General features: G+C 43.6%; 1 protein-coding gene across 1 annotated transcript in view; it reads left to right on the forward strand.

The window, feature by feature from the left end:
- The window catches only part of DLL3 (delta like canonical Notch ligand 3), a 71,043-nt gene that overhangs the window by 16,506 nt on the left and 30,333 nt on the right, over nucleotides 1-24,204 (forward strand). Inside the window, exon 2 of the mRNA XM_085625194.1 lies at nucleotides 2,229-2,468. Coding sequence (XP_085481320.1) covers nucleotides 2,229-2,468 — 240 coding nt within the window. The remainder of the gene's footprint in view (nucleotides 1-2,228; nucleotides 2,469-24,204) is intronic.

Consider the following 24,204-nt stretch of genomic DNA (forward strand, 5'->3'; position numbering starts at 1 on the left):
AACTGTAATGAAGTGAAAACACAAGAAATAATACCCCTCCACTTTAGAAAAATGGAATAAAATGAAAAACATATTTGACACCAAAACATTAAAAACCCCCCAATTAGTTTAACCAGAGATATGCAATTTTAAAGATTTTAGTGAAAATCGCACCAAAAAATCAAAACCACCAAGCGCAACTATCTGTTCGTGCGAGACCAGGTGGAAATCACAGTTACCTTCAAGTCCAGCGCAATGAGTTCCGTTTACAGTGGAAGGGGCTGCGAGGAGAAGGCACAGCACCATTGAAGTAGCGCGAAGAGCAGGATGGGAGTCGTGGGCGGTCATCGCTTTAGCGTGAAGTAACTGTCAGCTTCGCAGATGGTCCTTGCTGGCGCTTTGCCTCAGCGATCCCTGCGTGTGGTCGATGCTATATCAAGTTAGTTTGCTTAAACTTCGTGTTGGTGGCAAGATTTTTGCATCAATGGGCCCATTCGGGAATAGCCCAAAATCTTAAGGGAGCTAAACCGAGGCCACACCATGGGTCCAGGACCCGTGGAGCACCAATTGGGGTCAGGAACTCACTCTAGCACAGGCCAGCAGGGCTCAGGCAGGTCCAGGCAGCAGGCTGGCTGGGCAGTTGCCGGGAGCCTCTGGATCTTGCTATGTCCAGGTAGCTCAGAACAAGATATCAGGTGGCTGACCTTTTGGATTCACTTCAGCCTGGGATGAAGGAAGCAGGTCCAATCTTCCTTCTCAGCAAGCAGGACATCAGGTACCAGAGTGGCAGTCCTTCTGGCTGCAAAGTAGTATCCATACGTCCAGGAGTGTACTGAAAAGGTGGTGTCTGAGGTCGAATATGTATACCTGGTGCCTTCTTTGAAGTGGGAGAAACTTCTAGAGAATTCCTTTTGAAATGCTGGGGTTTCCTGCCTCCCCTGCTCTGACTCCCGACTAACTATAAGGTATATGCACTCCTTTGTAAAAAGGCAGGACACAGTCTATCCAGGTGTAAGTGGGGCTGCGCAAAACCTGCCCTCCCATCCTACAAGTGGTGGCCTATCCAGGCACACCTAAGCTCTATATTGTGTGTGGCTGTCCACGAGAAAAACAAGAAGATCAACTGCCAGTTACGCCCAGTCATGTGACCAAGAGACAGGCTGCAGGTCCAAAATGGCTAAGGCAGAAAAATGCCAACCTTCTAAAAGTGGCATTTTCAAAACTGTAATAAAAAACTTAACTTCACCATAGAAGAGGATTTTCATTACAATTCCAAAGACACCAAACATGAACTGTTTACCTATTCCTATTTGGAGGTTTCAGCTTATTAAATGTAATAAGGTAACTCCAATGTTATCCAATGAGAGAAGCAGGTCTTGCAGTAGTGAAAAACGAAGGTAAGATTTTTTCACTACCAACCTTTTTAGATACATTGCACCCTTGCCCTGTTGGCTGTTTAGGGCCTATCCTAGGGGTGACTTATATTAATTAAAAAGGCACGTTTGAGCCTGGCAAAGGGTTTATTTTGCCACGTCGAAATGGCATTTTAAAATTGCACACACAGGCTGCAGTGGCACACCTAATACATGTTTAAAGGGCTACTCGAGTGGGTGGCACAATCAGTGCTGTAGGCCCTCTAGTATCATTTAATTTACAGGCCTTGGGCACATGTAGTACCACTTACTTGTGGACTTACAAGTAAATTAGATATAAGCCAATTGTACCATGTTTTAAGGAGAGAGAACAAGCACTTTAGCTCTGGTCAGCAGTGATAAAGTGTACAGAGTCCTAAAACGAAACAAAAATAGGATCATAAAACAGGAGCGTGAGGGCAAAAAGTTGGGGATGACACTGCAGAGTAAGCCAAATCCAACAATAAGTAATCTGTAACAAGATAATAAATATTGCCCCTGCAATGTAAGTAACGTATTAATTTCCCCTTTTGGGCTTAACTCCCGTATTTCTAAAAAATACCTTTCCCCATCTTTTAACCTCTCTACACTATTTCCTTCTGTGACCACTTTCATTGTCTCCACGCACTAACCATCCCTAATCACCCCAAATCTCATAAACTCTAACCTATTTCTATATCATTCTACTCCTATTTTCCCTCTCGTCTGTGACTGTATCTATTGCAGTATAATAAACACTGAAACAACCCGGGTCTCAAGCTGAGTAAAGATTTAACACTAATCTATTGCAGCCCTTCTTTTTACCTCCTTCATCTAACCCTTTTTGTCTCTTTGCAGGTGCACCCTGCTGGGGTCTTCGAGCTGAAAGTCCACTCTTTCAGTAGCTCTCGCAACCTGTGCCGCATTGGACGACCATGTCGCCTCTTCTTCAGAGTATGCCTGAAGCACTCCCAAGCCGTAGTGTCCCCAGATCCACCCTGCACGTTTGGGACAGCACTGAGCGACATCTTCTCTGCCGACCCCAGCTCTATCGCAGCAAGCAGCCCCATTCGGGTGCCATTCCACTTCAAGTGGCCGGTAAGGAACAAGACAATAGTGGCTTCTCAATGTAGTTGACAATGGGAGGAATTTAATGGGCGAAAAAAGGAGGTTTGAGTGTGAGGTGAAGCAGTAACATTTTGTGAGGTGATGAGACAGCACAGCGTGAGATGAAAAAACAACCTTGAATGAGATGAAGTAACTCAGTGAATGTTAGGTAGGGCAATAATATTAATTGTAAAGTGAATGGGCCGCAATGGACGTGTACGAAGTTGGAGGTATTGCTTGAGGGGCAAAAGGGCAGCACTGGATGTGGAGTGAGCTGGCAGCATGGGATAAAGGTGCCGCATTTCAATAGTTCCTGCTCCTTAAATTTATACCAGGCTCCTTCTGAGATTAATTGCTTCTGGGTGCTGTTATGCATAGAGGAATCCACCATTATGACATCAATACATTTGAAGACTGGTGTGGTGTCAGATGGTCAGAAAAAGCAGCGTATGGTGACTTTTTAGGCAAACAGTGGCAGTACTTCCAGAGCTTCAGTTCCAGGTCCTAGAAATGTGTATTTCGCATTTCTAAAAGTAATGTAGGCAGTGCTTGACTTGAGCCTGTGGTTTTCGGTACCTTGCACCAGCACTTAATTGCTAACACCCACATATTATGACAGTCTGTCACATGGTGCCGCTGTTTGTTTTATTTATGATGAGGATAACAACAGTTTTTTTATTAATTCAATACACATTAAAAATAACTAATATCTGCCATTCTAGCCACTCCTATAGCTTTGGGCCCTAAAATAGTCTGAAGTGTCACACTTGTAAGAGCGGGATGGTTAGTAAGTGTGTTTTTACCATCATTGGCAGCATGGATGGGGCAATGGGTTGTGCAAGCTGCAGTGGCCTCCTGAAGAGAGCCCTGACACTTATTATTATTTTTTTTTTTTACAAAATACTCACTGGGCTACCTGCATTACTCTGTATAGACTATATTTAGGATATTTTATATGAGATATTGAGTTGTGGTTGTCTTCACACATTTATGCACCAAACAGAATGGCATGAACTTGATTTGCGCGTCGTGAATATCAAAAGGCCAAGAGAGGAGAGGAGGCAAGAGATTTTGATAAAGCTAACAACAAAATAAAAAAACGCCAGATTGATAATGTCAAAAATCTGGTGAAGCTGGCAAAGTTGTGTCATGCTGGTTCTACCCTAGGGTGGAATTGGGAACTCTACTACATATAACACTAATCAATGCCATATAGATTTTTATTAAAATAGTATAAAGAAACAGATGGAAAAGCCAGGCTGTCAATGAACATCACTATCAGTGCGGAGTAAGATCAACTATTGAGTAATCTTTCACCCTGGTTTCAAAGAGCCAACACGGAATCTCTTCCAAATACTTCAGAAAGGCTGAGCAGAAGACAGGAAGCCATCAATACACCCTGCTGGGTTTTAGAGTCGCAAGAAAAAGAATTGAAGTGAAAAAGTGAAGGTCAAAGAGAGTAAAAATTGATGGCAGTTCACCCCTCATTCAGACTTGCTATCTTTTCATATGTACCACAAGCAGCATGACAGTAGCTCGCTATTCCCCATGATAAATACATCCATGCAGTGCTGGAAGCACCCTGCAGATGTTCATTTATTTCGCCTGGGTGATTCTTTTTCCTGGGCCCCTTCACATAAGGCAGTGGATGTCCTTGAGTAAGAAGTGCTCCATTACAGGGGGGCGAAGTCAATGTTGTTCATGGGTTCCTGATTTAGTTGTTTTTAACAAATACTGAAAGATTGACATTTTGAAATTGCTGTTTTAAATACTCACGGGCACAGTCTAGTTTCTCTATAGGCCTTTCCAGCCACTCTCACTGACCTCGTGGTCCTCGCCTGTAAGAGCGGGGCCGCAGTGTGTTCAGGTCAGCCTTCTAGTTGCTGACTCAGAGGGGATAAAAGGAGCGCTGGCACGTCTGCGCAGGGGGTGCGCCGGTGGCGCGCCAAAGGCAAGCCTGTCGGTGCTCGGAGCGCGTCCAGCGCCAGAACCCCTGGTCATCCGGGGTCCCACCCCCTCAGTAGAATTCAGATTCTGGCACTTAGGAGAGGTGAGTGCTGCATGCCAAAAATGTGTTTCATAGATGAGGGTTGGGAAGAGCTTATATGTACTCACTGTTGTTTTCGGTTACCTAAAGACCCAGTTGACACTGTGGGGGGCAATACAGGGGGGCGAAGGTACGTTGAGAAGGCTAGGACTGATATAACCTCTCTAGATAATATCAATGTTGCTGACAGCCGGAACCATCGAAGCTGCAACGGTGGGCTGTTGCAGGCACCGCATTTAAAATGTCTGATGTTAAACATCAGATCCTTGAGTAAGCATAAATATCAGCTTGAATATCTGCTCCAGGTCTCTATGCCGGATTTAGTCTTCCTGACGGAGACATGGACCAACCAGTCTTCTGACCCGGATTGGAATAGTGCCCTTCCGGTGGGGTACTCTATGGCCAGTCTAGATAGGACGGGCAGTGTAGGAGGTGGGATAGCCATGGTCTATTGTGATCATTTGAAAGTGTATATAGAGCCCATATTTCAGTTGCCAGCAGAGGCAATGCGTTTTACAGTGAAAATCAATAACCTCTACTCCTTTCAGGGAATACTTCTTTATAGGCCGCCGGGCCCTAGAGCCCCTTTTTCGCAGGCGTTACTGACTCTGCTTGAATCATGCACAGATTCTAATTCATTCATTATTTTGGGGTACTTTAACTATCACCTGGAACTTAATAATAACTCAGAAACCAACCGGCTGCTTGATAACCTAGCCGGTTATGGTTTTCATCAGAAGGTGAAGGCAGCTTGCCAGTTCAATAAATGGATAGCAGCGGCTGTAAACATAGTGGCCCCTGAGAAAGTTATCAAACTAAGAAGAGTGCAGGCGTCTTCGCCGTGGTACTGTCCACAGTTGAAAGAGTTGAAAGTTATATGCAGGAAAGCCGAACGTGTGTGGAGGTCTGAATCTAGTAGGGAGAATAAGATATCCTACAATAGAGCACTACAACGGTACAAAGAAGCCATTATACTCGCTAAAAAGAGTTACTACACAACAAAAATAAAGAACAACTCCACTAAGGAACAGTTTAAAAACATTCAAGTGTTGTCACGACCACGTCGGAACACTCGTTTTACTCCTGACTCCGCTCTATGCACCAAAATGGTGGATTTTTTTCAAACCAAGATACAAACGATCTATGAGGAACTTCGGAGTACTAGGCAGAGAGATGACACAGGCCAAACCACTATAATAGAGGGCAAGTTGCAGCATTGTCAATTAAATACGTTCAGCACACTGTCTCCTACTGATGTAAATAAACTCCTGCTATCCACTAAGTCAGGATACCCGAGGGATCCGTGTCCGCCTATGGTCATGCATGTGGTGTCGGGGGCTGTTAGTAGCCACTTAACCCCCATTTCTAAACCAAGTGATTCAATCAGGGCTCTATCCACTAGTCTGGAAACAGGCCTGTATTCGACCAATTCTCAAGAAACCCCAGCTTGATCCATTGGAACCCAAGAATTATTGACCTATTTCTTGTCTGCCGATTGCAGCCAAGATTCTTGAGAGGTCAATAAATCAGGCGCTGTCGACCTATCTAGACACCAATAACTTATTGGATGTAAGTTAGCACGGATTTCGATCAGGACCAAGACCGCGCTAGTCGTAGCAACTGAGGATATTCGGAGATAGGTGGATGTGGGGGGGGGGGGGGGGGAGCGATCCTCATCCTCCTCAACCTATCGGCGGCATTTGACACCGTGTATCACACGGTGTTAGTGCAACGGCTGAAGGCGGTCGGGATTGGAGAGGCGGCTCTGTCCCTCCTATCATCTTTCCTAGAGGAGAGGGAACAGACTTTGTATTGGGAAAATACACGGTCTGAAACATTCCGCCTGCCTTGCGGTCTCCCACAGGGGTCGGCATTTTCTCCAACTCTATTTAACATGTATGTCACCCCTCTTGCCAGTCTCATCAGACAGCATGGGTTCTCGTTTGTATCTTAAGCAGACGACTCACAGATTATTATCTCTGTATTTCAGCAGGTGGCATCTGCGGCTGCGAGTTTCCATGCATGGCTGACTCACATCATGAGCTGGATGAGTAACAACTATCATAAAATAAACACAGATAAGACGGAGGTGATGGAGTTTGGTGGCGGCCCATCCCTGTGGGAGCCTACCTGGTGGCCAACAGAGGCTGGCATATGTCCTGTACCATCCTCTAAAGTTAAGAACTTGGGGATTATAGTCGACGAACAACTGGGCTTTGCGGCCCAGATTAACCGCATTACCTCCACCTGCTTCTACATCCTGAAGTTACTCAGGAAGGTGTTTCCGTTTATCCGATTGGAATTAACCCCTTCCATGCTCATGACGGAACGGTTCCGTCATGAGCCACGGTTGAGCTGTGCTCATGACGGAACAGTTCCGTCATGAGCCCGCCCGCGCTCGAACCCTTCAGCACCGCGGCGGAATTCGCCCAGCGCTGAAGGGGTTAAGGAAAACCCTGGTAGTGGTGTTAGTTTTATCATGGCTAGACTACTGCAATGCCCTATTTTTGGGCATTGCCAAGGCACAGAAGTCTAAATTGCAGTCTATTCAAAATGCTGCGGCGCGGCTATTGTTGAACATCCCCAAAGGCCACCCTACGTTGGATGCCATTAAGTCATTGCACTGGCTTCCAATACAGCAACGCTTAGAATTTAAGGCCCTATGTCTGGCTCATAAGACCCTTTATGGTGGAGGTGCTGCGGACCTGCATACAATCTTCTACTGGTACGCCCCCACAAGAAATCTTAGATCAGCCAATTCTGGCCTCATTGCTGCCATGAAAGTTCGTAGAGCCAGATGGGGTGGTAAGAGCTTATCTCATGGTGTGGTTAGGCTGTGGAACCAACTACCTATCACAGCCAGACTCCAACCAAACATGACAGTGTTCAGGAAACAAATAAAAACTTGGTTGTTTCCTAGGACCTAAGGTGTCTGTTTTGTGGACATTGGTCCTTCCTCTCCTTCTTTTTCTCACCCCAGTGCCAAGACGCTTCGGCATTCGTGCGCTCTATAAATGGCAATCCAATCCAATCCAATTTATTTGCAAACTCTCTTTCATACGCATGGTATGCTGGCTGGAACAACTATCTGCTCCCGGGGACCCATGCTTCATCACGCTCTGAACTACAACTCGACTCCTTGGTGTGGTAGTCCCTCCTGACAATAGGGAATCGAGGAGGATAGCCATGTCACAAAGTAAAACTTTCACTAGTGGAACTATGGCCTCCGCCCGTGGCATATGAGGGGGGGGGGGGGGGGGGGAGGGGGCTGCAGACCAATCTGTCACAAAATAGAAGGCAAACATTCTCCGTGCCGGCCCAGTATGAGCTGAATGTATTAAAATGTAATGTAATCTACGTTACGACCTGTGTTTTGAGCAGGTATATCAACCTCTGTCTTGAAAAACAAACGGTGATCACATTGGTACAAACTCCACACTACCCTGCAACCTAACCCATCTGGTTGTATCCCTTCATTTGCTGGATGCATATATCGTGCCATCACTCCTTCAGTATCTTTGTTTCATGATGAGTGGGGAGCATTCTCATGTCAGTCATGTTGCACCAACTTGGATCTGATGTTATATTGCTCCTACCTTGTTCCACAAGGCAGACTGCAGAAGTGGTCCCAACAGGGGTCTCATCCAAAGAGCAATTTGTTATTTTTTCAAGTAACACCACTGCCCAGAAAGGAAATTCAGTATTACTGAAGGGTAGCCCTTCCCATCTTCCTATTTCATGCAACAGTGCTCAAAACTGATTCCATGGAGAGCTCGGAGCCCCACCTTGACAAGCTATCATTGAATGCTCATGAAGCTTGGACCTTGGGGTAATTGCCTGGCTTGGAAACCTTTGTCTTCCTTTCACTAAGGACAGGAATATTGTTATTTTGGTTCATTAGCACTCGGTACAGAGCACAATCTGCCTTAGTATGGTATTGCATGCCGATCCTAGCTGATAATGCCCTGCTGATGCCCTATCAAACAAAAGGGGGCTGTGAGTCTCTTCAGCTCTGCCAAGAACCAGTGCCGATTGATTTGGGCAATTTCTGAACTTCACATACTTGCAAGACTGATCCTCTAAATAACCTGCTGGCCTTTCATAAAAAAAATAAGATTTGTAAATATTTGCTTTGGAATTTCAATCAAAGAGGTGTCTTTTAGGTGGACCTGTTACTGCCTGCAACTAACACAGAATATTTTCTGTTCCTTTCCAGGGAGTTTCTAAGAAAAAGGCCCCACAGATACTCTGAAAGGCAGTTGGGAATTGTCTTTATCTGCCTGCTTTCGCTGATTTTTATGATCACTTTGGTCCTTCGAAGATTGTTGTTTTCCCTGACTGTGATGATCCTCATTGCTTTGGGGTGGACTGGAGAAACCCTTTACACTGATCTTTTTTTTTCTCAGGCTTCCATCACTGCATTTGTTATGTACCCCAGAGTCTGGGGCATTGGCGGCCGGCAACATTAACATATGGTGAGGCTCGATGCCCAAAAAACATATCATTTATGTTGCATGGAACCACATCCGGTGTCTCTCTCTCTTCGGCGGTGACTCCGGCAGGCAGTAGGAAAGGGAAAGACTTCCTCTCTTGTGCAACATGATTCCAACCGATTGGTTGGAGCAGACTAATCCAGCACTCATTGGGGACCTGTGGCTGCAATCCCTTGGTTGTTTCTCAGCCCTGGGAATGTGCAGTCTGAAGTGTCAGATTGGCCAGCTGTTAACAGCCAGCCAAGCTGACATGCGCACTGACAGGGGCTGCAGTAATAGTGCAATTAGAATCTGCTGCCGCTGCTCTGGGGTACACAACCACAGTGATGGAACTCAGCCTGAGGAAAAAAAAGATCAGTGTGTCTCCATAAATAGCCTGCAACCAGAGAGAGAGATCTAATACGCCGCTAGTTAAAAAGAGGAGCAGCCTTTCAAAAGAATATTATTTTCTTCTTTGAGTTCAGCCTAAAGCATTTTAAAGTTCTGACAATTTATTTCGTGCAGAGATTAACTGAGAGCTATTAAAAAATAAAAATGATATTATAAGTGTCACCTGTGCACACATCACTGCTGATCGTCCCAACAAACATACCTAAATACATCTCTCCTTTACTTTATTCACCAACATGCATGGACTTTTTGTAATCAGGAAAATTCAATCCACCCCCTCCGTTACTCGCCATTAAAACAATAATCTCCCCCAATGAGAACTGAAAGCTGAGCGAGATTGGTAATCTCTTTAGTTCGCTTGTCGTTTGCATGTATTTGAACAGGTGAAAGGCATATGCTCTGTTCCAGGTGCACTGTCCGTGTTGCTGCATGTGCAATGCGGAGGTTGTAGGGCAGGCTATGCACGTCTTTTTTAGTTGACCATACACCTTGCAACCACACCGTGCGTCCCTATGTCACATGGTGCAATTTATCACAAATGTAAGGCACAAAGAATGATAACATTTGATTCTTGACAAGATCACAGTAGAAATTTCGAGTTATGTTAGTGTCTAAGTATAAATTGGGACACTTATTTTCCCTCAGACCAAATGTTAGTGTCTAAAAAGAAATTGGCACACCTATTTTACCTCGGACCCCCGGAGTGTCGCAGAGACATCCCGACAGGGGTTCCCCCTACTCTTTTTTTTTTTTTTTTTTTTGAAACCGTTTATTGCAGTTTATAGAAGTTACAGGTATGGGCCTACAACCACACGGCCGGCCGCTAGAGCATCAAAAGCATATTACATACATACAGCAAAAAACTTTCTCAGCGGTGCACAGTAGGAAGACAGGAGTGATCAATGGTGCAGGCCTCACAGCTCCATGCCCACAGTACGGTTCCATTTTCTTAAAGCAAGACAACGTAAACAAACCACAACCGCAAGGCAACCCTCGATCCAAAGTGACAACACGTGCTCCATAAGTGGGGGATCCAAACCAGCAGCAAAATTCTGAAGAGGGGGACGGGAGTAGATCAGGGACTGGGGGACCGCGCGCCCGCGGCCAAGGGAGGGGCGCCATCTAGGGAGACGGAGCCGGCGAGGCCGCCGGTAGCAGCGGCGGCTCACAAATACCCCCGCGGTAGGCGTTCCAGGGGCCCCAGAGTTTCATCCACGCCCCAGGCTTACCCCTCGCCACATACACCACCTTTTCACGAAACATACACCAATCCATATGCTCTTTCCAGGCCGACACCGCAGGGGGCCTCTGGGATCCCCACAATTGGGCAATATCACGCTTGGCTATCATGTATCCCAGAGTCACCCACCGCGCCTGCGGGACCGAGTAGTCATTTGGTTCCCAGACATTCAGCAAGCATCTCCTCGCTTCAGGCAGCAGCGCGACACGCGTAACCATTCGTAGAACCTCATGCACACCACGCCAGAATCGCCCCACCCTCGGGCACCCCCACAGTATATGCATGAAAGTCGCCAACGCACCACAGCCACGCTTACACATTCCATCACCGGCAAAACCCATACGTAAAAGCCTTGGCCCCGTCACGTAGACCCGGTGAAGGATCTTGAGCTGGACGAAACGAAGGCGAGCCGGGATGGCCACCTCTTTCGGAGAGGCCACCGCGGAGATCCAATCCTCGTCGTCCAGCTCCAGCCCGTCGGCAACCCAAGCCTCGCGGAGACTAGTCAGCAGACACGATCTATCGTTAATCAATTTTTTGTATATGAGGGAGATCGTGCTGTCCGGGACATGGCCATCTAGCACTCTGTCCTCCAGGGGGGAAGACTCCGGAATGGATGCAACATCCGGGAAGACGGAGCCCAGCGCATGGCGGACCTGTAGGTACCGAAAGTACTCACTGCCCTGCAGCTGAAACTCCGCCTGCAGCGTCTCGGTTCCCCCTACTCTTAAAGAAATAAGCAGTGAAACACCCAGTACAACAAAATAGATCATAATACTTGCCAATATTTTAGAACAGGAACGTGGGAGATTTTGAATGGCTTGCATTGAAGCAGGCAATTGCATGTGAGAGACAGCAAAAATAAAGACATTTTTGGCTTCAAAAAGTGGCAGTATTCCGCCTGAATCGGGTCTGTTGCCATGTATGGGGTCATACAAGGCTGAGAACAGCTGCCTGTAGTGCTAGTAGCACTCACACCAGTTTCGCAGAGCTGGGAACATGGTGGCAGAGCTGAGAACACGTGGCAGAGCAAAGACCTTGCCTCAACCTGCAAACATAGTTAGACAAACACCATTCTGGTATACTTTGAAGTCACTACTTTTGAAGCAAAACACTGAAATATAACCCACGATGTACATCATGGTTAACTAATTTCAACCCTCTAAATACAGCAATCTGTGCTGTATTCAAGCTCTTTTCTTTTTCACAGTGCACCATTGGACTATTGTGGTAATTTGTTAAGATATATAAATTGCAAAGCCAGCATTCAATCGTGTGGTCTGCTACAGATCTGTACCTTTTTGTTGTGCTTAAAAGAACTTGAACAGTCTAAACATGGAGCAACAGTGGTAATAATCCACAGCTGCTCTGCTTGATCTAATAATAATCGACCCCATACAATCTTAAGTAAAGTTTGCCTGATGAACGGTAAACAAAGCCCATGGTTTACAGCCTGCCAAGCTCTGTGGGGATCCCCTATCACTTTTGTGAATGGCAGAAGCCTAGCCAAACATGGCGATATTGGAGGCTGGTGTCACTCCTTCTGACACAGCTGGATTTCTCCTTTCCAATCACCATAGCTGATATCTAAGAAAGGGATAGGGCATTTGGGGCTGATAATTGATTTTTTATTTGCAATTCAAAATCAGCGAATTGCAGCTGGTTAAATGGGCAGAAGTAGCCCTGGCAAACAACGCTAATTGCCAATGAGCATAGAAATGGACACCTCATGATCAATACTTCTTGCCTAATTACACTTTGCATTCTGGGACTTGTAGTTTGGCCCTGTCATGATAAGTGGGATTGGAATTCCCAGCATGCATCATTTATTGCAATATTTTATTGAATTACCAGTAAAACACATAACTTTTATCTCTTTGTAATTTGGATTTGTTTATATTTTGTCTAAGAGGCCAAACCAGGCTCCCTGTTTACATTTAGCATTTCTTCCTGTCAAAGTCTGCATCAGCAGAGAGGTAACATGCACTTAAAGAAATTCTTGAAAACATGAAATTAGGTTGATAAGACTATTTTTGAGGGTTCGACTCATGCTTTGGCTTTTTGGCATAGGTGAGCACAAAGTGCAAGATGCTGATGTGACCATTTTGATTTGCAATGCAATTACATTAAATCCTTTGCCTCAAAAATGACAATTACATATTTATATTGGAATAAAGAACGGTAATTTTTGTGCTCACTTGCCTAGACAATTATCACTAGTCTTTAGCGCACATAACCTTGGCAGCGGTGCACAGTGGCCCTCCATTGCTGCACACTGAATAACAAAATTAGAGGGAACATTGCCTCAGACCATGTCACTCAGAAGGTTAATTTCACCAGTCGGACTGCATCTGCATGCCTGGTTCCTGAGTTTCAGAGATAATTAATTTCTTTTTAAGATAGTAAGATAGTAGAATCAATCTAGCACAGGCACATGTGATTAAAGATGCAGAATCCTGCATCCCAGAATGAATGCTTTCAGTAGGTAATAGGAACATTAACATCAACACATTTAAGGGATATCTTGCAGCTTAACTCATAACCTCTTCAGCGCTGCGCAGATTCCCGCGCAGTGCTGAAAGATCTGAGCGCGGGCGGGGCCATGACGGAACGGTTCCGTCATAAGCACAGCCCAACCGGCGTGCATGGCGGAACCGTTCCGTCATCGGCATCGAAGAGGTTAAGCATGGACCTATCTAGAGAAATTACATTTGATTACTCTTCATCCTCATTTAAAACAGGGATTAAATATGAGCTTGCATCTTGTCATACCCAGTTCAGTGGGTCATAATTGCTTATATTAGTGGGTGATACTTTGGTATCCCACAGTTTCCAATTTCAAGTGCGGAAGACAGCATTTTTTTAAAAGTATTTTTGAAAACTTCTGGCATCACTGAGCTTCTTATGTTACTTTTCTACGCTATTTCTTCCAACGACAGGATTGCATTTTGTATTAAAGCTTAATTTCTACCAAACAACTCTAATTTACTAACCAGACTACCTCTAGGTGAATAGCCCTCCTGCATATCTGATGCTATGAGGTAGCTAAGAAACCTTGGAATGAAAGAATTTGACAGAAACCATGGCTTGACACCTAATTCAATAAGTGTCCATGACTATCTGATACATACCCATATGTGGACTGGGCTATAAAACATTTGTTATTTGACATCTTGTTGTCCCTCAAGGTGTCAGTTCTCTGAATGCATCAGACTGAACTTGCTTTCTTTGAACCTATGTTGCCTCACCAATTACTTCAAGGTTTTTAAATTGATACCTTATTATTTTCACTTCCTGTGGGTTAACAACCGTGTGACGAAGCACTGTATCATTTGTAGGTGGACATCTAGTATCTAACAGATCCTCCACAAAGACATGTATGAATGGATTAAGGAATAACAGGCAATTACGTTTACCTTGTGAACCTGATCTTCAGTGGATCCTCTAACTCACTTTTTTCTAAGTATTACATCATCCATTCCTTCACAGGTGATTACTTTAAGTTTCCTAACTTTGATTCTAGGCTGACTGACTGGTAGTTGCCACCCAGAACCAAGCTCATGGTTAGAGCAAATCTGATTGTTAGTGGTGCTCCCACACTCTTCTTTCCTATCATGTATCCTTTGTGGTACATTGCTTTCTAAACCAAAAGACTTGCCAACTCCTCAGATCCTCATCCGAGTGTGTCTTGTGAGTTTTTCAGAGTTCACTTGAGCGCGGGCACTCAGGTTAAGAGTTGGTTCACAAAGTTGTTGGAGTACATGTGTTAAACCCCAATGTCATTTTTCCATTTCCTCCAATAGAAATTAGTTTTGACATACAAAAGCAGGGAGTCTCTCTCCCCTATTCTTAGATAGTGGTTCCAAAAAGATCTGGCTGCAGGCCCCACACAACAGAATCTCCCATCACCATCCATCGAACAGTGGAAGCAGCCAGACTCATCAGTCTCCTTCTCATCCCAAATAAATAGAACCAGGATTCCACAGGCTCCTAGAGGATGTTCAGTCCCAAGGATGTGTCTTATATTTACCTGTTGTCACCAGGCACAACGTAAAGGGCCACCTGCACAGGGCATGAGTTTGGTCTCTCTAGGTTGAATGTTATATTAATCAACTAGTTTGGGATGAAGCTATATAAGTTGCCAAAGTGTCTAGTGAGTAACAGCCATCTAAAGATCAGAAACAAATAATTAACTCTTATAGCTACTACCCACTGAATAAGATCTTCTGATCCTAGGCTTGTACAATCAGCCGTTATGCACTTGAGCCTAACTCATAATCAGGGCCACTGGAATTATGCGACAGGGGAACACCAAATTATGCAACAGGGAGCACCAAATTATGTGAAAAGAAAAGGCATATTATGCTGCATATTGCAACACATTTTTTTATAGTATTATTTGAATATTTTTAGATTTTTACACATGGCGATACTGTCTGGGTAAAGATTTCACCCCATTCGTTCCAATTTAACAACCAAATACAGAAATAAGCAACTAAAAGATGGCCAGTTAACGTTTGTGAAGTGCCTTCCACTACGTGCGAACAGGACACCATGTTTTTAGTAACTTTTGATCTGTTTAAGCTAGAAACAACTTTTTTTGTTAAACTCTGCAGATTATGCAGCAGATAATGGATTATGTGGCAAATACATCAAATCCAAAATTATGGGGTAGAATTGCATAATTCCAGGGGCCTGCTCATAATGTAGAATAGCTCAAGGTAGTGAGGGGATACTTTACTAGTTGACAGACTAACAAAAGTGGTGGCAGTGTTCCCCAGTGGACTGCACTGTTGTTTTATCTTGTTCGCACAGGCTCTAATAGATGCCAATCATGAGGACCTCGAGAAATTCTTCCGATGAGTCCTACTCTACATGCAACCAAGTTTACAGCTTCTTTTTGTCCAACCCAGACATATGAATAGATTTCTAAATAACATTCTCCCTATGAGGCAAACGCATATTCCTTGGTATCTGGACATTGTTCTGGCCATACAAGTGAAACCAGTTTTCAAACTCATGGACTTCTTGTGTTATGGAGCTGGATGCATGTTTCTATGATTATGAAAACATTGCGCAGTCTGGATGTTCTCTAAGAAATTACATTATACTTTTCTCCTGTTTGTGACTCAAAATGAAAAGAAGATATAGTCTTTGTTCCCTTATTTTAGTTGTACTCCCAGTGATAAGTCTCACGTACCCACTCCTTCTAAGGGTTTGTGGCACAGCTGGCTGGCGTCTGCATGCCGTCCTATAGTGGGTTCACTCTGGAGATGGTAGATGCTGCATGGTTTGCAGGGAAATTTAAGGCTGGGAAAAAGAGACACAAAAAAGATATTTGGAAGTGGGTTAGCCAACCCGGTGAGTAAGTATCTGTTTCCAGCAGTAAGGTGAGTGTCAGTGCTAGACTGGGTCACTGAAAATGAGTGGCATGGTCATGCCACTATGTTCTGGAAGCTTGGTGTTGCTGGATATCTGGGCTTAGGGGTGAGATGGAAAAATGTGTTGTTAAGTGGTTAATATAAACTACAAGTTGATAGGCACCAAAGATGCAGGTTAAAGGAACATCACTGAATTTACAAGTAAAGAGTAAGAAACTGAGTGTATGTTGAAGGGGCAGCATTGGGTGTAAGCCTTACACCCCTATCAGGATTAATCAAAAGCTTGCACTATAAGGGTTTGGTTTATTTTGGTTTGGGATGGAAGGACATATTTAGGTTTGATAAGAAGGGACAGAACTGGTTGTAGAGGGAAAGGTTTGTTAGTTCTAGTGTTGGGAGGGAATGCTTTATTGGGCTTTAGGCAAGAGTGGAGGAGCAACTTGGGGTGCATGTTGGAAACAGTAATGGGTGTGGTGTAAAAGAGAAAACATTTGCCGCCATGTGATACCACATCTTTGGATGTATGGTTAACAGCGTGCTCCTTATTTAAAGTAAAGCAGCATCAATGGGGTATGAAAATCATTAACGCCAACACTCCTTCACCAGCTGATGCTCAATTCTCCTGCTTCTTCTAAGCCTCACTCTCTTTTTCATGGACCACCACATGCATGATCAGTTACTATCAGGGCTTATTTATGTGGTATAGAAAACCCAAGGACATGGGTTGTTGATTACATAAAGGCTCATCTTTGGACAAGAGGTGAAATGGGAGGCCTTAGTACAAAGTATAGAATTACACTTAATGGAGTGTTTAAGGGGAGCCCTAGGATTGACTGGAAAGGGCAATATTCCATGTGATGGGGTGTTCAGTGGAATCCCACAGCTTAAATGTCCATTAGGTAGTTATTTAGGAACCAATGATTTAAGTTCAGTCATGTATGGTAGGATGATAAATCTGAGCTTTACTGGACTTGAGCTCCTGGACCTAGCTTTAGCTACTTCTAAGAGCTCCTATGTGATGTAAATAAACTTATATAGAACCCTATTACCCAAGGGAGTCTTGGCGCTAGCGTTCCAAAAAGAAAAAGTACCAGAGCCTAAATCAGAGCTGATAATATTATTTATCTATTTGTGAGAAAAAGCCAGGTTTTTAGCGGTTTCCTGAAATGCCACAAATTTAGTTGAGATCTTAGATTTAACGGTAGAGTATTCCAAAGTTTGCTAGCACAAAAGGAAAAACATCCCCTATCTTGCTTTACTAATTCTGGAAACAGCCACTAGTCTAGCAGAACTTGATCTGAGCAACGACCAGGTGAGTGCCCCAAAAATATATTTTGTAAGTATTCTGGTCCTGTCAGATGAAGACCTTTATGCACCAAACATAGTGCTTTGAAATTATTCCTTGCCCCAACTGGTAACTAGCGGAGGCCCTGCAAAGATTAAGAAATAGAGGCAAATTTTGGAATTTTCAAATGTTTTCATAAAACGCTTCTGAGAGCCCATATTCAAGGCGTTACAATAATCGTTCCTTGTAGTGACAATTTTTTGTAATTCTAAGGTATGAAAAGAAAAAACTTTTTTTTAGAGTTCTAAGCAGGAAGAAACAAGAGGAGGCGGTTTGATTTATTTGGTCTGAAAAACACAGTTTGGTGTCAAATACGACTCCCAGATGATTTGCCTTTTGGACCGGGGAGGGAGGAGAACCAAGATTCGATGGCCACCATGAAGTAATTCCCAAAGAATAGTACCTCAGTTTTTTCTGAGTTTAATTACAGACAGTTTCTTTTTGCATTAAGCTTATGATGTGAGCCATGCAATTGCAAAACTTTTTAGCCACTTTAGCTTCAACACCACAATTTGTGTGTCGTCTGCGTAGGAGATTACTGAAAAACTGTAGCTGCAGATAAAATTGGCCAGTTCCTGAAGCAGATCATCTTGAGCCGGTGGATAAGAAGTGAGTTGTTGACCGTGTGGCAATCAGTGGATAGATTTTAAAAAATCAACGCCGCCTTCCCACCTTAGTCAACCGCCATTCTTTTTTCTTCAGTTACTGCCAATAGGGCCGACTCCGTACAGTGATTTGCTCTAAAGCCATACTGCCAGGAATCAAGAAGATAATTTGAATCCGGAAAAAAATTGAATTTCCTCATTCATAGCCCTCTTCAGCACTTAAGATGGCAAGGGGAGGCGAGATATAGGTCTATAGCTTTTCACATCCTGGAGATCTAATGAGGGCTGTTTTACAAAGGGAGTATTGAGGCTTTCTTCCAGAACTGGAAACTGTCCTGCAGTCAAAATTGTATTTAGTAGTTCCTTAAGATAGACAGACACTGTCCTGGTAACCTCATGTAAAACATGAGGATGGCAGGGGTGGGAAGGAACCCCCAACTTTGTGGAGTTAATTAGATTGATTACTTTCTCCAGAGAGGGATACATTTATCAAACCTACTGATCAGTACCAGTATTGGTTTCCGGAATTTCTGCCACATTGGAGGTGGAGCTATGTCCCTCAGCACAAGAAGTATTATGACTGGAGGTGAAATCCTGAAAAATAAGATTCACCTTGGCTTGAAAATACTCCACCAATTTGTTGCAGAACGATTGATTAGGATTAAAAGTGCTGCCATTACTAAAGCTATAATATATAAACAACAAAAGAGTGCGATTTACAAACAGCCAGCAAGAAAAATCACTAAGATTTAAAAAGAATTACTCAAGCTAGACAGAGAATTAACTGTTGTAAATAGCTCTCTAGTAGAGACTTTGGCCGAGCTTATTTTATCAGTGAAGTATTTAGATTTTGCTGCATCAATTAGCGCTTTATACTTAATAAGAATTGATTTATATTTTATCTTTTCTTCAGAATGATGTTCTTTCCTTCACCTGCGCTCTTGATATCTACATTTCTGTTTGAATTCTTGTAGTTCTTGTGAGTACCAGGGCAGGGGCTGTAAAACCCTCCCTGTGACTAGTTATTGTTTTTACAGGGACTAGCTACGACACTGTAAATTCTAACCAACTAGCATAAATGGCAGCTGCGGTTTCAACATTTTTGTCTAAAGTAGGACTAGAATTTGAAAGAATGTCACTTAGTTCCGCAGAATTCAAGTTTTTCCAAGGGCGGATTTTAAACATACTGGTAAAGTTAGAACTGGAACCATTAGTAGAGGGAACTTTAAGTGTAAGGAAAATGGCCGTATGATCTGTCCATAATAGAGGCAGGACATTTTCCACACCTAGTCCTGGATTGTTAGTAAATACTCCATCTAGCGTGTACTCATTGATTGGCCTGGTAGGTGGGGTCATTTATGATCTGAACAAGATCAAAACCATTAAGACAGTCTACAAGATTTTCAGTATCTGAATTGTCAGGAAGCTCTAAATGGAAATAAATATCACCCTTAATGGTGTGATTAGGGAGATCAATGCAGGATTCCATGAGGTTCTGCATAGTTTGAATAAACTTGCCCCTAGGGCCAGGAGGGCGACATATAGGAAGGCCTTGAAAAGAGTTTGTATTATTAAATTTCAAATTAAACATGAGGGCTTCACAATCAAGCTGGGTGGTAGGCTGAAAGGCTACCTTTATGAATTTGCAATACACTATCGCAATGCCACCGACTCTCTTTCGTTGTCGGTCAACTCTGTCAAAATTAAAACCCTCATGGATGGCAATTTTTAAGTCCGAGCCTGAAGTCCTGTCAGCCCAAGTCTCCGTCACAAATATAATGTCGAGTGCATTCTGTTCTACAAAATCAGCAAGCTCAAATTGTTCTTGATTAGGGACCAGGTATCTAATAGTGCACATGAAATCACCTGCGCAGCACCTTTCAGCTCAGTTTTCATGGCAAGGGAAAACCAAGGTGTGTTTTTTCCTACCAGCGGGGAAGTATGTTTATTAAAAGCAAAGTTACATGTCGAAAATCGGTAACTGCCCGGTTCACTATTAAACTCATGAACATTACAGGAAGCATGCTTACCGTCATTGTGTAATTCAAGAAGGGCTTCTCTTGAATATGCAGAGATGAAAAACGTCCAGGGGTCCTGGTGCAGAGCGCCGTCCAGCCCTGGACAGGCGCCGACAGGCTTGCCTTTGGCAGCGCTACTCATACAAGAATTGGTGAGTCAGTGATAGTAAGGCTAAGGAAGATAATGTGGCATGACGCGGTGGGTGGTTTGCAGAATAGGAATGTTATACAGATGTTTCCCATAAGCAAACGATCAGAAAAGTATCCCTTTGAAGATACTACCAGTACCATCCAGGATGAATATTTAAAGGTGTTGATTAACTGGATTTGTGGTAGACCCCAGGTATTAGATAGCCAGTGAGATATCAAGGATAGAGGTGAGCAAGGCAGAATGTAAAGCATTGGTCTCTATGCTGGTCAATACAAAGGAGTCCTGGTTAATGTGTGTCCATCACTAGAAGATGGGGTATCCACCCTCCGCAGTAGAAGCGTTACATTACTTGTAAAGGGCCAAAAGCATCCTTCGACAAAACAAACCGTCATGGAATCTTGGCCTGAATTGCAGTCCCCTGGTTTTTGGTAACAATCTTTGCTTCCTGATAAGAGATTTTGGGTTGCAATTAATAGCATCATAGACAATAACAATTTGTGCAGGGTGAAAACTCTCTGAAAAGTGTAGATGAAGAGTAGCTTCACTGTTTAGTGGTGAATAGTTTCCTGATAACAATATTGGCGGCATGCTGGGCTGAGTAACAGAAGGTATAGAGAGGTAAGACGCGGAATGAAAGTTGGTACTTCAAAATCAAACTATCCAAAGCATGGTTCCTCTTCTCCCTGTTGCAACCCTGCTGTACAGAAGTAGAACCAATACATTCAGTATTTTTGTGATATCCAAATGAACTTTCAGCTCTATCAGGACGCTGGAATTTTGAATGGCAGTCAAGTTAAACCGCTTAATTAGCTAGTACAGGATGGGACCATGAATGAAGTAAGCCAATATAACAGGAGGTCTCATGAATCTTTGTGTGATATTTGGACACGGCATACCAATCCAAGCCCCTTCTGTGTCTTTAAAAACACAGTGCCTCTACTTGTTAACATAAAAACAGAACCTTGGTTGATACAGTTATTGTTTACGGAAGAACTGAATGTTAGTTGACCTAGTCCTTTTGCCCAGAGACAAACTACTTGTACGAATGTATGCCATGATGACATTCCACTGATAAGAACTGGGTTTGCAGATCCCTCACCATCGCTTCTATCTTGCCCCTTACCATTAACCCACAGCCAATTGTTGCTTATCATAATAGGGCACCCTCGCCCATTGAAAAAATACTCTTCTTGCTGAATGTCTGTCATTTTCTGGCAGAGATTCTGGAGTGATACCGATGCAAAATCGAGAGCAGTTCGTCAGATCACTGTTTCACTGGCAGGTGATGAAGACCCAATGATGCACAGCATAGCAGACAGTTTACTATAAATCCTACACCCTTAAACGATCCCCCACTGCATCCCTTTCCCACTCTGAAAAAAAACATTGTTCATGGTAGCAGTATCCCCAAACAAGTCCCAAGATACCTAACTCACGGTTTTGACAAGAGCTGAAGAAGGCGTGGATGGTAGGATGGGGTAAGAGTGCAAGGATGTCCTGTGCATTGCTTTTTTCTTCACAGCTTTGTGAAGCAGCTTCCTTTCTGTAACAATGTGGCTGGGGAAAACTGAGAGACAAATTATTTTAGCATAGAGAAAATGATCTTGATTTTATTAATGGAGAAGTGTGGCTCAATGGTTAGAGCGGCAGGGTTCTGGCCCGGGACCAGAGTTCAATCCCCGGCCTCGGCGGGTCTTGGATTCCATTTCCTCGGACCTGATAATTCTCGCCTCGGTGCCTATTCTAATCATGGGTCCCACGCTGCAACTCTGGGCAATAGCTTGCTTAATCACCACAACGGCCCCAGCAGCGCTGGGATGCCTGGCTTCACCATGGGAGTGCCCAGGAGTGGACATTTCACAGGGAAAGGCCAGGAAGGGTTCCACAGCGGTATGAGTAAAAGCGCCAGGATACCCCCGTTGGGGGTGGCAGTGCGCTATACAAGTACATACACATTTACATTTTAATGAGAGGCAGACAGCCTTTGGTGAATGTTGACAGAACAGCATATGTTGTTAAGTATAAGGACAGGGCTTAGAGTGGGTTGAAAATGCCTTTGTAGGTGTGCAGCAGTGTGACGGATTTAGATGTGGGTTTAAGCCTCCTTCTTAGCTATTGACACATCAGTATTGAAAGTATAGTGAAGTCTCACTACTTCGTGTCAGATGAAACATCAGTATTAGTTGTGCAATGACGCGCCTCTAGAGGTTGATGGGCAGTGAGTGTAGGGTGAAATACAAGTACCGGGTGGCGAGCGGTTAGTAAAGCATGTGATGTTGATAGAGTGGGATGAACAGCCAGCCGTGAATACAGCCCAGCCCGAATGGCCTGCTCCCGCTGGAGAAGCAAACACAAGCAACCCTATTAACTAAAGTGCCCAATATCTTGAGCTGAAATGTCCCACATGTGCTTGTTAATTTCCCCTATGACATGGAGGGCTTTCCTCGCTTGCTGTTACTAGGGAGAGAGGAAGCAGATTACTGAAGCTGTGTGGGCTATGGCGACATGTGGGCCTGCAGCTCAATAATGGTTGAATGAAGACCATCCCTTTATACCCCAATAAAGGTAGCGTTAGTAGTGGTGGTGGTGGTAGTGTGAACATACCGCATCAGTGATGATGGGGCCAGACCGAGAAACTATTGCGGTCATAAACCCTGAAAGCAGAGAGTTCAAGCAAGGCTTAAGAAACTTGCCAATAGGCATTTTTAAATATTTATTCGTAGGTTCATATTTTAATTCCCATCTTCCAAGCATCATTTTAGCTTTACACTAGTGATAGTTAGATGTAGCCATGGCTGGAGAAAAAGTGCGGCCTTCTAGGAGCAAACCCAGTTCTTATCAACTGTTTTCCAAGTGGAATCATCCCAGGAAATTGCATTTGTTTGCCAAGGCGGTTTTTCAAAATACGTGCACGTCAGGTAGAAGTACTAATACAGCAAATACCACTCTATGTTTGTTTGGGTTGATATGGAGAGATTTTCCAATGATTCCTTTTTTCACTGTGACTCTTCCTAGCACAGAGACATCTGGGTGTCCTACATATTCATCATTACTTATGGGGCTCAGATCTTCATCACAGAACTATGGCACTGTGGTAACCTACGTTGTATACCTGGCCGGGCAAAACACTGGGCTTCCATCCTTCTTGTGATTGACTTCTGTTCAGCACTTCCGTTATTGAAAATGATCAAAAGTATTGATACAGGCAAGGAGCTTATATCTTTCGCTCTACGTTTGAATTGTTACCTCGTTCCACCGCATAGATCAAAAGGAAACACAGATGATTTCGGGTAATTGATAGTCTTGCAGACGATGCTCCACCTTTTACAGTTACTGAAAGAAACTATTTATAGCCCAAATGCTGTATGTCATTTCTCATATATCCTTTGTCACAGTAAGTCTTACTGGAAAATAAAAAGTAGCTGCAGATATTCATAGTAAGTTTACCATGATCCACTGTGGTGGGATCTTAATCTTTCACTCAAAGAATAGATATTCACAGATAGACCCGTTTGCAATTTAGAGCAATTCTAAGTGTTCTCAATGTGCTTTCTCAACTGTTAGAAGAAACGTCGCAAAAGGGGCAATTTTATTCATTACGTCTTATGCTATTTCTCTTACAAATCTTATATGTTTCTTAATATATTATTATGGGTTTCATACAGAACGATTAGATAATCTTCACATTAGGAGTAAGAAAAGCATATGCTAGGATTAATTTAGGACAGTGAGCTACAATTGTGATAGCAATCAACAGAAAGTCCATACTTGACTGTTATTGAAAATATTTTCTCCATGGTAATTTGCATCACGTATCCCATGGACTTCCTGTGGTTTCATATAAATGTTTTTGCTTTTCCATAAGAAACTTTAAGATGCTTTTAGCAAGGAAGAATGTGTCCTTGTACTGTTATGCCTGAATCAGGAACCTTTTTAAGATATGATCACTCAGCTCATAAACAACTGGGTTGTGGCGACCAAAGGCTTCATACATGTAATATTGAGGATATAACAGCTCCCAAAAGAGGGTTAAGAGAAATTGTTACACATTATGTCT

This window comes from Triturus cristatus, chromosome 9, assembly GCF_964204655.1.
Source record: "Triturus cristatus chromosome 9, aTriCri1.1, whole genome shotgun sequence".
Taxonomy (NCBI): Eukaryota; Metazoa; Chordata; class Amphibia; order Caudata; family Salamandridae; genus Triturus; species Triturus cristatus.